At 33.3% G+C, this 18,207-nt stretch overlaps 1 protein-coding gene across 1 annotated transcript in view; it reads right to left on the bottom strand.

The window, feature by feature from the left end:
* The window catches only part of LOC123658262 (neuroglian), a 69,610-nt gene that overhangs the window by 32,373 nt on the left and 19,030 nt on the right, over nt 1-18,207 (bottom strand). Inside the window, exon 4 of the mRNA XM_045593701.1 lies at nt 1,863-2,480. Coding sequence (XP_045449657.1) covers nt 1,863-2,480 — 618 coding nt within the window. The remainder of the gene's footprint in view (nt 1-1,862; nt 2,481-18,207) is intronic.

Raw genomic sequence — 18,207 nt, 5'->3', positions numbered from 1 at the left:
TGATTTTATGAAACTCGACCCTTAAAGGGCTAAAACGGGGGTCGGAAGTTTGAATGAAAGTCTTATGTTTTTGAAGTAAAAGACTTGAAATTTAAAATATATGCTCTATAGATGGTGAGGAGGTGTCCAAATAAAGCATCGTAATCTATATATATAAAAGAGAAAGGTCAGTGACTCACTCATCACGAGAACTCAAAAACCGCTGGATGGTCTATCCATCCAGGTTGGACAAAGATAAAGTTTGGCAGGGATGTAGATTATAGTTAGCAGACGTCCGCTAAGAACGGATTTTACGATATTCCATCGCTAAGGGGGTTTAATTGGGGTTGATAGTTTGTATGAAACATATACAGCCTGAAAATAAAACCAAAAATGTGGTGTATGAGATGAGATGTGGTGAGAGGTTTTATAAAAATAACTATTAAATTATACTAAATTGTGCCTTTTAAGAAGTTACTCAGTTTGATAAGCATTTCAAGTGACTGAAATAAAAAAATAATTTGCGTTAAACATCTTAATAGTAATACATATCTTCATAACCACGAGGACGTAATCGCGGGCAACAGTTAGTGTATTATAAGTCCCCAAAAGTGTATGTGATCGATTCGCTCAAAATTTACTGAACGGATTTTCATGCGGTTTCAACATTGTAGAGAGGGCTCCACCATTGGCAAGAGGAAGGTTTACGGAACGGCTAAGCCGATTTTGATGAGAGTTTCACTGGAAGTTTGCCGGCAAAACTTTGTGACACACTAATTTCAACGCGGGCGAAGCCGCGGGCACAGCTAGTTACATATAAAAACATAAATATTTTATCAAGTTCGCATTAAAAAAACAAACTTGTAGAAAAGTCGAATTGGCGTAGTATAAATTTTTGGTGTCGAAATATCTGTCGTGAGCTGGGATCGAACCCGCAACAGCCAGTGCAACAGCCTCAAGCCAGAGTAGTGACCATTGCGCTGATGCGTTCTCGAATTACGTAGCGCACGCTTAAATGGGTTAAACTTATGCGTATGAAGGCATTTATGTAATGGTTAAATGTGGTAAATAAATATTTAAAACATTAGGGGACTGTATCCCCGGTTGTGGATAGCGTTAATCCCGCACATAAGTCATAGATAGGCTTTAAAAGCAGGAATTACAATAAGCTATTAGCAACTATTTCTACAAATAGAGTATATACTCCATAAACAAACTGGAATCCGATGGTGAAAAAGTAAAATTTCATAAACTGTCTTTTATCTGGTGGATACCGTCATCTGTCAAATAACGTTAAAGGAAACCGGTGAAACAGGCCCTGACTATACTAAAGAGTATTATTTGCTAGTTCCGATTGTTGTATTTAAAAACTTGAAAATAACATTTTTAATATAAATAATAATTTATTATTATAACGTAAATGTTTATAACGGATATGATAAATACCGCAAATAACAAAGGGCGATAAATAACAATAGAATCCAATAATATGACATGCACCAGATAGCTGCTATCCAAGGTTTTCATAGTACACAGGGACGACTGTGATTGACTACGCTAAAAATAACTACACTCAATAAAGATAAGTTCGCAGCACTTATGTAGACACAGTAATTAGAACAGAATACATTAAAATTTATAGGCTAAGGACGTGCAGTATAAAAGGCGACCTATTTGGCAAAACTCCCTCCCTTATACAGCCAAGAGAATCGCTGAAAAGTGCATTATAAAGTCATTACCTCGATTTTATAAACTAGCTCGGGCACTCTAAAGTTGTTACTTTGACAGAATAAGATCGAGTTCGTTAATTGAATGAACAGCATGCGGGTATCCGCACCGTATATTTTATAGATGACATCCTATTTATTATTGTGTGTACTTACGTTCCGCCATAAATGCAGTATAACTCCACCTTCTTGCCTCGCCACGCTTTTTCTACCCTCCTCGTGGTGTACTGCCTTACGGGTGGGTGCTTGTTTAACGTCGGTGAGATTCCAGTCTGCTGAACTTGCAAGTACACCTTGTTCCCTAACTTATATTCGTTCCTGAACACTGATTTCGCTGCACACGTGTAAGCGTAGTCTTCGCTCGCGTCAAATCTTGTTACGTTTGAGAACCAGAGGTTACCCTCAGGATCTAGTGTCATACGCGAGTTATTTATCGTCTTTAGCTGCCCTTGTTCGCCCTGCAACATCCAGTATACGTTCGGACTGGGATGACCATCGGGAGGTTCGCATGTGAGATTGAAGGGAAGCCCTTCCTGCGCGGTGATGATCTGTTGAGGGCCATCGGTTTCTTTGAAAGAGTTGAGCTCGGCTTTCCTCACGTACACCGAGTTGGATGTCGCCGTTCCCCATTCGTTGTCAGCGAAACACTGGTACTGGCCGAGGTCTTCGTCCCTCGGTTTGCTGACGACCAACGTTCCTCTTCCGGGCTGCTGAGAGATTCGATTGTCGTAGCTCGTGTACTCGAAAGGCTTGCCGTTCTTGATCCACCTGTACCTGTTGGACAATAATAACCGGTTAGGAATGATGTAACGTTGGAACAAGAAACTATTTATATAATTGACCGTGACAGCGATCCCGCACGCTTGAGGCTAACGTATTCGTTTTATTAACTCTTTTTTAGTAAATTCACATGTTTCAAATGATTGGGTTAAATATTTATATTTAAAATTTAATGTGCTATTTTTATATTTTACGATATTGCAACATTGCATAACATTGCTATTCACAATATTGAACGCACCGAAACTAGAACAACCGCGAACAAAGTGATTCCTGTACAATATGTTGTGTTTCAGTATTTTATTTAAATATTTATACGGTAAAAGATAAAATTTATAGAACATCCACAATACTAATGCAAAAATAAATTTTTATTTCGAATCTATTGATCACTGTTTTACAATGAATGAAAATAACTTTATTCAAATAGGCTTCAAAAGCGCCTTCCAATCGTCATATCTTACAAATTAAAATTTTAACTATCGTCAAAGTGAAATTATCGCCGCTTCGGAAAGTAGATTCTGCAGAGAAGAAAAGTCAAGAAACTCCGCAGTGACTCTTTAAAGAAATAAACTGTGTTTTAATACATAATTAGTAACATCTTGCATAAAATACACCATCACTAAAATCCACATATCTTTATCATTTACGTAATTTTGTGCCGGATAAAAAACTTTAGCTAATAAATTCTTTTTCATAGATTTTTTTATTTATTTTCAGAAAATTGCAATAGTGTTTATAGAATTTTATTATACATGCGAATATCAAAACCTAGAAAGGAGACGTTTACTTTGCGCAGTCGAAAACTTGGGAGTTACAGTAATAATTATGTTACATACATAATCTTAATAAATTAGAAGAATTTGATGAAAACAATATCGAGTATTATGAGTAAATAAGATGTTATTAGTGATGATATAATACATCGTATGTCCCTCGATCTGGCTCCGTTGACTCAGTGAGCCTGACTCATGAATAATTTATTAGGATCCATAATATTCGCAGAGCGAACTTATCTACGTCTCTTGAACCGCCGCATATGGGCCGGACGGCTTCACTTTTATAACAAAAATTTGTTTTACACTTCTGAATATGGCCAATACAAATATTTGTCATATGCGAGGATGGAACCCGCAACCGCCAGCGCAACAGCCATAAACCAGTGCTGTGACTATGTCGTGCTCTCAATTATTATTGAGCAATAAAAATCCCAATTTACCAATTAAGATGCTCCAGGTCTAGACTAGATAAAATATTAAGAGTTCAAGTCAGATTCAATCATTAATCCTATCTGTTTGTATTACTATCGCTATACGGGTTTTCGACACAGTTTGCAATGGAAATCTGTCAAAATGAGAGTTACATTTTTGAAATCGGTCATGAGGGATGGTCGGATAAGTTTATCGATGAGTGAAAGTAAATGTTTGCCTGTCAAATTAATTAGTCAATGTTAAGACGACGTTATGATATGATCATGATATATATGGGTAAATTTATTTGAAAACAACATATCCAGTTAAAACCGTAACATTTTTTAACATAAATACATGGTCGTCTGTTCCTGCGGTTAGCAACTTAACGCTTGTGTCATAGGTAACAGCCGCATGTTACAACTAACAAAACTAACAACCTATATATATATATATATATATATATATATATATATGATAGAAATAATCTATACATATAATAAAATGGTAGGAAAGTCAAAACTGTACATTAAATATTTTTTTAAAAGAATACTTGGGGTGTGATATTCAATCGATACCGAAGCCAAAAATATAGTTTTTAGAATTTTTGTCTGTTTGTCTATTTGTCTGTTTGTCTGTATGTATGTCCGGGATAAACTCAAGAAGTACTCACGGATTTACTTCAAATTTGGCACGAATATTATTAAGAAGTCGGGTCAACATATAGGCTACATATTATCACGCTATCACCTACGGGGAACGAGCAGTGAACCTTTATTTCTTCAAAGCATTCTGTAATAACGTGTAATCTAACGATGCATATTTGAATGTTGTTATTATGTTAATAACCATGCTATAAGCTAGCTTCATACTATAAATAAAGACATTCTGTAGTATATTTAGTATCAATATTGCACCCGTGCGAAGGCAGGGCGGGTCGCTAGTACATATATAAAAATAAATATTACACCCAGACTCAGGCTGGAATCGACTCGGCAACCCGCGGAACAGAAAGCAGGGCCACTAAAAGCTGCGCTAACGTCTAGTAACTATAAAATAGATTCGAACTAGTTAATGTGATTACTTTTAAACCCAAACAACAAAAAATCATTTTTTTTTTCAACAACAAGTCTATTTTTACAAGTTGACTCAACAACAGTAACGCAAAACGTAAACAAAGCCGTCACGTTAATAAAAATCATAACTTATTACATTTCAAATGGTTGACGACATTTCGAAATGAGTCTCGTTCAGCTCGCCACACAAAGGATCTATTGATGACGTAATAAGAATTGTGCTCCAGATCTGGAGTTCCATTTGCCAAGTATTTTGATCTCGTATTATGATAGAAATTAAAAAGCCTGGCATTTTGTTCCCGGAATATATAAATATTTATATACAACAATTTAGAGGTAAATGCAAATATTAATCACGCTTTAAATATTCTTTTTAGATTTATAGCAAATGCAGGGGATTGAACGAGCGTATGAAATGCGTTTGAAAATGTACGCCTCTCAACGAATGTTCCAATCAACTACACATACACGAAACACAGGTATATATATAGCAACGCGTAAATTCAAATTATAAAAAAAAAACAGAGTGCTCCTGTTATCCCTACAAAACTCGCACAATAGCTATCAAACTGTTATTAAAGATAGCAATCTAAACCCAGATAAACCTACCTGGTCGAAAACGCTGACACCCACCGTAGTTAATTTACCAAAGGTTTCATCTAGACCAACCCTAACAATAGATACAGTCACGGAAAGAACCCTCTGCCACGTATTCGAATTGCCAACCACTCGTCCAAACTCGTTACAGCCGAGTGTGCAAATATGTCCTACGAGGGGATCCAACTATCACGATGGGGCTTGAATCAAGGAGCCATCGTCGACCCTCCAGCTGTAACGATTCTTCACTGAATCTTATGAATCGTGAATTTTTGAATGTATATTTTAATATGGTATTAGCGGTGGAAAGTGTGACTGCGATGATGATAACATACTTTATATTGAAGCTTTAATACTTAATTTGTGGCCTCTACACAATTAGACAAGAAATGGGCAAATTTAGAAGTAATATACTGGTAACATAATACATAATATGTGTAAGTGCTACTAACACTACAGCTTCGAGAATAAATGCGGAATTCTTCTGGATTCTTTTCACTTCGAATCTATGGTAGCTTCAAGTTTACCACCCTAATTAATTGATTTAATATAAAAAAATGGCGATTCAAATGTGCTTTTTGAAGCCTACTTGTATCTGATTTAGAAATACTAATTGTATTCCGTCACTGCGATTTAATAACAAGAAGAAAAACATTCTAAAATTTTCTGAAATGTCTAAATATAGAGAGAGTGAAATCTTCAAAACCTCTCGCTGCACAATCTTAGAAATTGAATGCACAAGAGAAATCTCACTAATATGTTAAACGTATGAGAAAAGGAAGTAGGCCACGACACGGCTAGTGCTTTTTTGCACTTAGCACACTTGTCGAGATGTCTTAACCCTATACTGTCAGAGATCTGACGAAGTACAAAAATATTCTCCACACGTAAGTGTTTATGCACGTATAATATTACCACATACATATTTATGTATGAATGTATGAATGTCGGTTATTTACATTTATCGCAATTCATTGTGTGTAACAAATTTAATATGAAACATGAATAACTATGTCAACATATAGAAGTTGAAGACATTAATATTTATGTTAGTGCGACATTATTTTTAATATATTTTTGATTAGCTTCAACCGTTACTAGTTAATTTAACTGTATATGTAACAAATCTCCAGGTAAACCAACTTAGTATGGAATGTATGGTAATGAAAATTCAATTTCTTCTAATAATTCCCGACTACCAATGACCAGAGTACAAAGTTTTGACTATACTAAGAATATCAATATGTATATTCCATTTTAAACATTTGTGTTATAATCGGTTGTGTTAACTAAAAATTGCCTATTAATAGATCGTATAAATAGGTCTTATTTAATTTTAATTTTTTTGAAGTTGTAATCTCCACAGTATCTTTCGTGGCACTAACTACGAGATGACGGCTAGTTATCCACAAAATGGTACATATATATTATGATTAATGTAAATAAATTTTGTAAAATTTTACCTTCAATTCCTATATAAAACACGAAGATACGTTTCCCCGACCTAATAAATTAATTATAATTAATGATAAGCTAGCACGGATTTTAAACTCTGCAGAGATGATCCGACTAATAATTCCGCAATTACTTTTTTTAACATAAATATTTTTTTTTTTTATAGAGAAAGGTCATTAGGCCCGGACATATTCTAATACTTTAAATCTAGTCACGCCTAGTTGTTACATAGTGAAATTAGCGAATCGTGTCACATTCGCTACACGCGGCGTGTTAATTTACTAATGTATGAATTTACGCGACCCACTAACCAGCTAGGCAAGGGCTTCACAGTATTGTTTCCATTACATTTTAAAAGTAGCCGATACTCGCTACTTCGTCTGCGTTGTCTATTATATTACTAATGTATTTGATAACAGGAAAAAGAAAACATAAAAAAGAAATGCAAAAATTTAAATTGCAGAAAAGATGTTAATACGTAGTTACTAATATTGTTATTTCTTAAAACTTTGTGGATATATAATAAAAATAGACTACAATATACTTTTCAAATATGGACAAAGTCTAAGAAATAACACTTAGAAGGCATTATGATAGTTATATACCCTGTTATTTATCCGGTTTACGCTCAGAACGACAGAACTTTATCACTTTATATATGGCGATAATTTTGCTGTAATATCGTTCTGCTATCACAACACAATTTCAATTTAGCGAATACTAACCGCAACTGCTACTTTAATTAGTAATTAAAACATTTCACGAATTAAATATAACAAAGGTTCACTAAAAATACCATCGATAAGTACATTATCATATTATTCATAACTTAAATTAATAATTAACTGATATACTCATCATCTATATATTTTAACACTGTAAGTATTGAAGGTCAATTTTAACATCAGGTCATTCGACAGAAATAGTAACGAACTCAATCGTGGTAAAATCGGTTACTTCGACCTTTCATTCATCTTTTCATTTAATAAGACATTTCATGTAATCCATCAATGTTTGATACCTTTCGGTTCTCTATAGTATAGAGAACCAAAAAGTATCAAACATTATATACTCTATAATACATACTCTATAATACATACTCTATAATAGAGTCTATACAATGATTATTATTGTAGCTACAAGAACGAATGAGCGTAGCCTTAGGTCAAAGCAAATGCATTGTGCGATGCAATCGAAGTAAAGGTGCAGGATGTTCCCACTTTGTCACGCGGTACGAAACTGGGAAGTGACATAACTGGCGTATGAGCATTCCCGTCCGTCTCCGCACTTGGTGCATCTGGGATAAGTACATCACTTGACATTTACATACTAATTGGGAACAGAGGATCCTTTCGACGAAAATAGGTTACTATATGAGGCTTGATCGATACCTCCTTAGCAGTTACCTGTTTGGGGCCAACGGGTTCTAAATTTACTTTAATAATATTATATGGGCAGTATTAATAGCATACTTTATACTTAGAATTAATACTACAATTAAGTAACCTACAGAAATCAGGAATGATGCAGACAGTCACCAACTTTATACATCATCACTTTCTATTATAGCAAGAAAAACTTTTTTTAAGCTGAAATGTATGTACTTGAGTAGAGAGAGAAGTCAGAAAGAAGTTTTGTATACACACAACAACAAAAAAAAAAAAAAAACAAAAAAAATCGATATATTATCAAGTTAGGTTATCAAGTAAGATGGGGTGGGGTTATAAGGAAATACATCGTCCTTTCCGTGCGTTGCATCCTAGTCTCGGTGCACGCGTGACGTAAGTCGCTGTATGAATTTTAATGCGAGCCCGCTTGAAGGTGGCCTATTTTCCAACATATAGGACACCTACTTTGAATCAAGATATACATCGCTTACGAAGCATCCTACACGCGTGAATAATTTCAAACAACTAAAAATGATATGAAAATGTATCACGTCTTGACATGCCAATTTTTTTTTTTTTGAAACGACGTTCCTTATAGAGGATTGCGGAGGGGTACCCTAGCTGGCAAAAAAAGTCTGTAGCGTTAAAAAAAGCGTAAGATTTTTATGTATCGTCATGTATAATGTCTATACAGTGTCTAATATATAGTCGACGAAGACTGTTATTATTGTCAGTTTGCTATTATTATTATATATCATTCGATAATTATTATATATTTTTATAAATAATTGTAAATAGAATAAAGGTGTTAAGATAATTTTGTAAAGTAGTTTTTTTTTTTTAATCATTAAAAAATCATAATATAAAATGTATACCCGAATAATTATTTTCTTTATACCTCGAATAGAACTTGAAATTAATATTTTATAATAAGGAACTTCGTTCTGATCTGGTGTCCCACGACAACACACGATTATTTCGTTATCACAAGATACAAGTAAATTTAATTAAGTCTGACGAAAGTCTCACAACATCTTTAATAAAATCTAATACATTCAGCCGCTGTGGCATATATTATTTGTTACTTAAATATGTACATATATTATTACACTAGCTGCGCCCGCGACTTCATCCGCATGGAATTTAATAAAATAGTTATTTTTCAGTCCGCAGAATTATAAAAAAAAAACTTAAAATAAAAGTAGCGTAAGTTACTCCTTATTACATCAGGTATCTGCCAGTGAAAGTCCCGTCAAAATCGGTCCAGCCGTTTCAGAGCTAGCATTAGCCGGAACAAACAGAAAGACAGTCAGACAAAAATTATAAAAAATGTTATTTTGGTATATTTACCGTGTATTACATTCATACACTAAAAAGCGGTTAATATTACAAACAGACACTTGCAATTTTATTTATTTGTATAGATGTATACAAACAGTTACATCACATTTCAAGATCCACAAATATGTATTATTATATGAAATTTTATCATCTGAACAGCAATGAAAGGAAAATTCTATTTGCCAAACTTCAGTGTACCCCAACTTTTCTTCTTTACAAAAGAAACCTACCTATGCCCATCGGTGAAAAGTTTTCCGTCTACTACAAATAGGGGACAAGATACTGTCATATGATTTATTTCCTTACGTATTTTTATAATAAACTAGTGGTCGCCCAGAGATCGAAATTCGACAATACTTAAAAATTTAAATTAAAGAAAACAAAAAAAAAATGAAAATAAAGAACCTTTTTTAAAAATCTTCAATTTCACTACAGACTGACAATCGACAATAAAGTATAATATGCCTCTGTGTGTCAAATACATACAATAGTGTGCGATATGTTTTTTTTTTTTTGATTTAGTATATTTTTATAAATCATTTAAAAAAAATCAGCATTCTGCACTCCTTCTGTATATAAACAATAAGTGTACGAAACTTCACACTTCTCCGTCCGCGCAATTTTCGTGAAAAGGGGTATAAAGTTTTTGTTTCACGTACTTATTAATATATAGATATACTAGCTGACCCCGCAAACGTTGTTTTGCCATATATGTTATAAACCCCCTTAATCCCCCCCCCCCATAGCTTAGGGGTATGAAAAATAGATGTTGGCCGATTCTCAGACCTACCCGATATGCACACAAAATTTCATAAAAATTGGTCCAGCCGTTTCGGAGGAGTTCAATGTTTAACACCATGACACGAGAATTTTATATATTAGAGAAAGAAAACCTAGTAAAGGAAATAGATTCTAGTCATTAAATACGTATGACGTATGTATATTACGTCTTAAAAATTCATTACTCGAGGGATACCCTCAATATTGAATTTTAAAATTTCTTACGACTAACGACTTCAATATTGGTAACATGCAGTGACAACATTTTGAACGTGAATGAACTTCTTACGTTAGTAATAATACTACATCCAATAATTTCCTTATTCTTGTTAGCAATAATTAGATTATTAGACGAGGTCTTTGTCCTGCCGTTGGACGGAGAATATTAATTTCACGGTAGTTTAAAATTCCATTTAGTTCCGATGTGCGGTACAGTTTATATGTAAAATAGGATATTGGTTTGATGTGTGTTTGTTAATTTGTTGAACTTGACTAACAGATATTTCGGTATTATTTCTAGCGCCTAGGTTAAAGGTATTGAAGTACACAAACTACCAAAAAGTGACGATAGATACATAATATAGATCATTTGCTAAATAATACCGCTTCCAAGCAGTGGTGTTCATGAGCTAAATAAAGTGACTAGAGCTCCGGGGAGGGGGGGGGGGATTGAGAGTAGAGTATGGGTCTTCTGTAAGGTCGAGGTAACTTCCTGCTGTGCAAAGTTGTATATTATAAAAGCAACTTTACATCTGTTTTGTCGCACTATTAATATAGCGTATCTCCTAATCTCGACCGCACTGATCTATCTACTTCGTGTCTTATCCGTTCTACGTGACATTAGCGTAATTATCGTTGAGTTGACACTGGTATACCTACACTAATAAATTTATAAATGAATAGAAACAGCATGTCTCGATTTATTAACTGACTGATCATAGGTGACTACTCGGTCGAATACTATCAGTACCTACTCAATACTCTTTTAAAATTTATACGTAGTCCAAGATGCCGTATCTTTTATCTAATAATTGTGTTTACTCGCAAACGAAAAAAAAAACCGACTTCAATTACATCGACAAGTAATACAACGTAGATCGACGAAAAAATAGTCAAGCAACTACGCGTTATCAAAGATTACTCAATAAGTAAATGTCAGATCTCGATAAAATTTATATGTGACCACATGATAAACATCAGCTTTCGATTAAATTAAAAATTATCAAAATCAGTACACCCAGTAAAAAGTTATTACGGATTTTCGAGAGTTTCCCTCGATTTCTCTGGGATCCCATCATCAGATCCTGGTTTCCTTATCACGGTACTAAACTAGGGATATCCCCTTTCTAACAAAAAAAGAATTATCAAAATCGGTACATCCAGTAGAAAGTTATGCGGTATAATACAACGTAGGTCGACGAAAAAAGCGTCAAGTAAAAACGCATTATTAGATATAACTCGAAAAGTTGTTGTTAGATCTCAAATAAATTTAAATGGGACCAATTGGCACACACCACCTTTCGATTAAAACAAAATTTGTCGAAATCGGTCTACCCGGTCAAAAGTTCTTATGTAACATACATTAAAAAAAAATACAGTCGAATTGAGAACCTCCTCCTTTTTTGGAAGTCGTTTAAGAAATATATCCTCTACTGTTTAACTATAACGATCCAGTATATATGTAAAGTAATACATACTCGTAAATCGATTTATATCTGATGGGTTGCCTAGTAAAATTGAAATTAATAACAGCTGAGCCGGGCCGATTTTTTTAAAGTTTTTTAATACTTTGTAGAAGATTCTTACAAGACAAAAATTTAAGAAAACGGCGCAGAATAATTGAGTTTCCAAAAAAAAAAATCACACAAAGCGTAACTTGGTAATTTAGAACTGGACAAACAATTTCTATTTCAATCACTACATTAAGCTTAAAAAATTATTAAAAAGAATGTCAAATTAAAGTTCCGATTCTATATTTAATATTTGCATACTCGAGACGTCTAGGGAGAGTAATTTCAATAAGGCGGAGTGAACGACCGCGTATGGTACACCTAGCAGTCGATCGTGTTACCGGGAAGCGATTTAACGAATAAGAGGATAAGATTATGTTTACTTGAAACTTATTTCTCCTTTCCTATGCATTCTTGAGGAAAGAAGGTTTTAATGGTGTACATTCCAGTGTCGTGCTACCAATATTTTGCAGATTGCAACGTCATTAATGAAAACGGAACGTAAATCAATGTAGTAAAAATAAGTAAATAACCAAAAAAAAAAAACGAAATAGACAAACTACAAAGCTAAAAGCAACAATTTGTCTAAACGCAGATAATATTTTAAAGTCAGGCCATATTACAATAATTTTAAAGAATAACATAGCATATATTTTGTTTTATTTTTATGCGTGTGTAAATTTAGATTAATATTCTACATCAAGAAAATATTATCAAGACATTTCAAAACCGAATGAATTTTCCTGAAAAACATACTTCATAAAATTGTTCTATATAACGTCCCCATAAAACCGATACGCATGTATAGGTTCTTATCCTAAAGCACCATCGCTCCCCCATACTACGTTATGAAATATCTATATCTCTCACATCTTATCGTAAAGCGCTGCAGCGCTTGAATTTCAAAGGACGGCGAGGTTCAAAGTTTTCCGTGTGGTGAAATTGAAGGCTTCCAGTCGTAATCCCCCAGGAGCCGGGATGCTCTTAAGTAATGCGCCGTATGAAAACGCTTACCGCGATGTATAGGAATCTTGAAAGCGTTCACTTTAAGAATACACTTTTTTTCTCTGTCTCGTACACCGCGATTTATCGGAGTTCGTTGAAATATTTCATTTAAAGTATTTTCTTCATACGTGTGTGTAAACTTATGTTTCCAAGCAATTTGTTCCTCGTCTACTAGTTCTTTTTACAAAAGCATTCGATAAATGCCCAGTTCATATATACAGGAAACGATACGTTTTGTTTATACACGATATGTTTGAAATTTAACGTTTCGTGAGCATAACAAGTCATTTTCAGCATATAGGAACGGAGCAAATACTTAAAGCATTTTTAGTCTGTTCGCAAAGTAGGAAAAAAATCTAGCTATTGCAACTTTGCAAAGAAATCTATATACCCAATGAGAACCACTACATTTACTGGATTAAAATACTCTTACTATTTTAGTACAATAAGATATTTATGTCGCAAATTCATTCTAGATTCGATAAACCGTTCGTGCGTGATTTATTAATAAACATACATACAAATACAGTTTAAACTTTTTCAATAAATAAATTAAAAGGAAAAGACTTAAGAAAAACAAGCACATATTTTAAACGTGCTGTAAACAATAAAAACGACTCCGCCATTGGCGCGCCAACTTGGGTCTTCCACCATGTTAGATTTAGAATGACGTCACATAGCTACACGTGTATTTTCATTCAAAGTAAACGAGTAAACAAAACTTAAACTTAATCGGTTGAAGGTATATGCTGCAAGATTGACTTGCGAAATTCCACTATAACAAACATACATATAGCTACATACACAAATTGCAAATTAAATAAATGCTTATAAAATTAAACTTATATGTATAATTATATAGAAAATTAATATAATTTACTATATAATGTATGTTATCCTGGACACAATATATAATTGAATCTATCTTCATCAATCAGTAGAACTTTTACGTTTTTTCAATTTAGTTACTTACGTAAAACAAAAATCACCCCTCGGTTTACGACTAACGAGCTATGTGGCATTAAAATATTACTTACACAAGATATTATGTCTTTAATTGCGAGTTAGCACGATACAATAAAAGCTAATGAGTCGCGTAAAATGTAATTGAAAAAAAAAACACTTAATAAATCAAATAAAAAATTTCTGACAGCATAATTTTAGGAAAATTTTATATTTTTTGTTTGATAAATCTGATTAAGACGAATGAATACCCGACAACTGATTTATAGAAAAGTATTCTGATTTAAAGTTTTCAACTCTACAGCATTTCCACAATTTAACTACGTTTAAATTAATACATACCCGTATGTATAATACAAATCCTGTGAGCCACGTGTGTGCTTAATGCGCTTGCTTTCCACTGAAGGGTTGTGGGTCCAATTCCCTTACGTATGTGTGTTTATTTTTAATATATTGAGTATACAAATATTTTTGATAGATATTTAATTATTTATAAACATGTCAGTCGGCTTTTACTTAAATGTAATTTAGGAATTATATTTATGAACTTAATATATATAAATTACGCGTCACGTTGTTTGTCCGCGATGGACTCCTAAACTACTTGACGGATTTTAATCAAAACTGCACAACGTGTACTGTTTGATCAAATTTGAAAGATAGGCTATATTTTATTTTGATATATGTAATTATTATATTTAAGAATAGAATAGAATATACCTACTTTATTGCACACGACTCGGAAAAAACTTTTTACATAAAACAGTTATTTACACATAGAGATAGTAATGTACAAAGGCGGTCTTATCGCTTAGTAGCGATCTCTTCCAGACAACCTTTAGATATAGGATAATATGCATTGACAAGGTAGCAGCGCAATTATCTGTATAATTTGTAAATTCAACATTATGCATGCAAACCTGATGCATTTTCGTTACCTACTCAAAAAATATAGAAAAAAAAGAACAAAAAAAAATTAGGCGAAACGAAGTGCGCCAGATCCTCTAGTAATATTTTTTTACTTTATTGTACACCACAATAGGCAAATACAAAATAATAATACAGACAACTTAAGAATGTGTAGTACACGACGGTCTTATGGCTAGTTAACCATTTCTTCCAGACAACCCGAAATAGGATTGAGTATTATTTATTTGAGAGATCGGGTAGGTGGTGCAGTTATAATAAACTTACATACAAATATCTACACATTATTACTTACAAGCAATACATGTATACATTAGAATAATATAATATAAATATAATAATACATAATAATAAATTAATAGATATAACAGTACATTTATATTTTAGGCATATACCTACATATATTAAAATCTTTTTTACGCAGTCATGAAATATTTCCATTAAAGATTAAGCCGGGTTAAGTAAATAATATATTTGAGAGTAAACTCGAACTTTCTACTCGTAGAAAAGTAATTGTAGCGTAACCCAAGGCAGGCGTAATGAGAGTCGCCGACGGTGGGTGAAAATGGCGTCTTACTTCCGACTGCTAGACCTAACCGCACTGAGTCGGTTTGAGATTTCGTATTATTATAGCTCACATATTCTGATATATATGCTCACATATGATATTGAAATTCAAGAATCATACAAATCTTATATATAAAATTCTCGTGTCACAATGTTAGTTGAAATACTCCGCCGAAACGGCTAGACCGATTTTTATGAAATTTTGTGTGCATATCGGATAGGTCTGAGAATCGGCCAACGTTTATTTTTCATACCCCAAGTTATAAACGAGGAGGGATTAAAAAAAATTAATAACTTATATGGGAAAACAAGGTTGCGGGGTCAGTTAGTAAATTTATAAAATACCCATAAAGGAGATGGATACGATTCCATACATTCTTGGGCCAAAATGTAATGAAATGAAAATGGTATCAATTAATGCATTTAGGCTTATTGATCCCTCGCTGAAAATTATCTATATTTTGGCTATCTGAGAGTGGAGTTATTAAACTTTTTGTAAAAGTGAGGTTATGTTACAATGTCTATAAAAAAATCCGATCACTAAGTTCTTGTAGCACTAATGTTTGTTATATTTAGTGAAGACTGTTTGAAAACTCATTACAAATATTGATATACACTTGAAACCATAAATATATATCAGGAATGGACTCAGAATGCATCGGAAAACAGTAAACACGAAACGAGTGACGGACACAGTATTACTGTTGGTCAGCTGTCAAAGCTGTCATTAAAAATATGATTTATATTAAATCAATACGAAATCGATAACCATTTTGGTTTATCAGATATTAATTGATATTTTCGATAACAATGTAACTTTATTTAAATGCACATTATTGTTTACAGCTTTAATTGTTCATCTAAATATCTTGAGTTAATCAACTGGTTGCAAATATTTTTTTCTTTTTTTAATTCGGTAATCGATTATAGTTGAATCGATACCCAAATAATTTGATGAAAACTATCTTTCTCAATTTTCTCCGCTTCCAGATTCAGAATTGAGCTGATATTTTATATTTTAAAATAAAAAAAAAATATGATCAATTTTTTAAACCATATCTCACTCATTACATTTTGGCCCAAAAGTCTCCATCTCCTTTATCTTGGTCCACGAACTTTTAAATATTTTAAAGTTGTTTAAAAAACAACCAAAAATTATGTCAAGAATCTCAAAATATACCATACAAACAAATTATTTGTTCCTTTAAAGCGATAGATGACTTTTAAAAGTAATATTTCAGATAAAATTGTATTTATTGCGAAAATATGTATTTTCAAATATTATTCGATGCGATGAGTCCCTAGATTAAAAATTTCGATATTTTGCTCGATAGATTTTCAAAGGATCATGTTGGGATAGGAATGGATTCTAACGGTATGAACTTAATGAAATATTAATTAATATTCCATTGCAGAGAACTCCAATATAGAGAAGGATCGTAGCTTAATTCGCTACGCTGTTCCTCTGAGCAGGTAGCCGTATAATTTACCAACTAAAAAGTTAATTTCGTTTTGGCGGATATGATATTAAGCTGGACTGCTTTACTTGTCCTCCAAGCTAGGGATATCCATGAGAACAAAAAACCCCCGGAAACCTCCGGAACGCAAGTAGATATAACAACTATAGGTGTCAATGGAACTTTTCGCCACATTAAAAAATAAAATGACGAAATCCTATAACACACAAAATACAGTAAAGCCGCCTATTTTGCAGTTAATTAAATTGTAAACAATCCTTAAAAACAGACACTCCTTTCTGTGTCCCAATTATTAATGTTTATTAAAACGCGTACGAAAATCTCACGTGACTGTTAAGTGATTATGGTGAATTGTCGCGTTTGCATCGAATACTTCGCGCGTACGGTCATATCACCCTGACCTTTATAATGTATAAGGCCGCTCATAACGAACATGTTATGACATCATTGTTCTCGTCATCTATCGCCTCTGATACAGTGACTGAGTCAACATTCTGCGACAATTTTAAATCGTGTCATAGGGTTAATATATGATATTTATCGTATTTGTAGAAATATCTAAAAAATATATGAAGAGGGTTACGGAATTGTGTTAAAAGCTTGAAGCGAACTCAGCGTGTCACTTATAAATACTCACAATCAGGATTTTCATAATAAACAAAAATTACTCAATTGAAAAACTGTCCATGATAGATTCAATCATTACATATTCGGTCTTTTTATGACCTGCGTGAGAGCTTTTAAACTACCAAACTAAACTTAAATAGTAATTTGATATCTATACTAATTATAAAGCTGAAGAGTTTGTTTGTTTGTTTGCACGCGCTAATGTCAGAAACTGCTGGTCCGATTTGAAAAATTATTTCAGTGTTAGATAGCCCATTCGAGGATTCCAGGAGGAGGACATTATCGAGGAAGGCTATAGGCTATAAGACCAATAGGAGCGGAGCACCAATGAAGAATGTTTCAAAATCGTTTTTTTTTTCTTTTGAGATTCCCCAGTTAGCCCAAAGAAACTGTTCCACGCGGACGAAGTCGCGGACAGAAGCTAAAGTTTTAAATACGGAAGAAAGAAGTTAACCGGGAACCAAATTATGACTACGAAGTTGACACTAAATGCATGACCTACCTATGTAGCTGTCGACGAAAAAAAAATGTTTACATATTGTTGAAGTTTTTTTTAAGAATAAAATTTTGAGGTCATAAAGTTAAAAATGATATCAA

Source organism: Melitaea cinxia, chromosome 1, assembly GCF_905220565.1.
Source record: "Melitaea cinxia chromosome 1, ilMelCinx1.1, whole genome shotgun sequence".
Taxonomy (NCBI): Eukaryota; Metazoa; Arthropoda; class Insecta; order Lepidoptera; family Nymphalidae; genus Melitaea; species Melitaea cinxia.
This window is presented reverse-complemented; position numbering and strand designations above follow the sequence as displayed.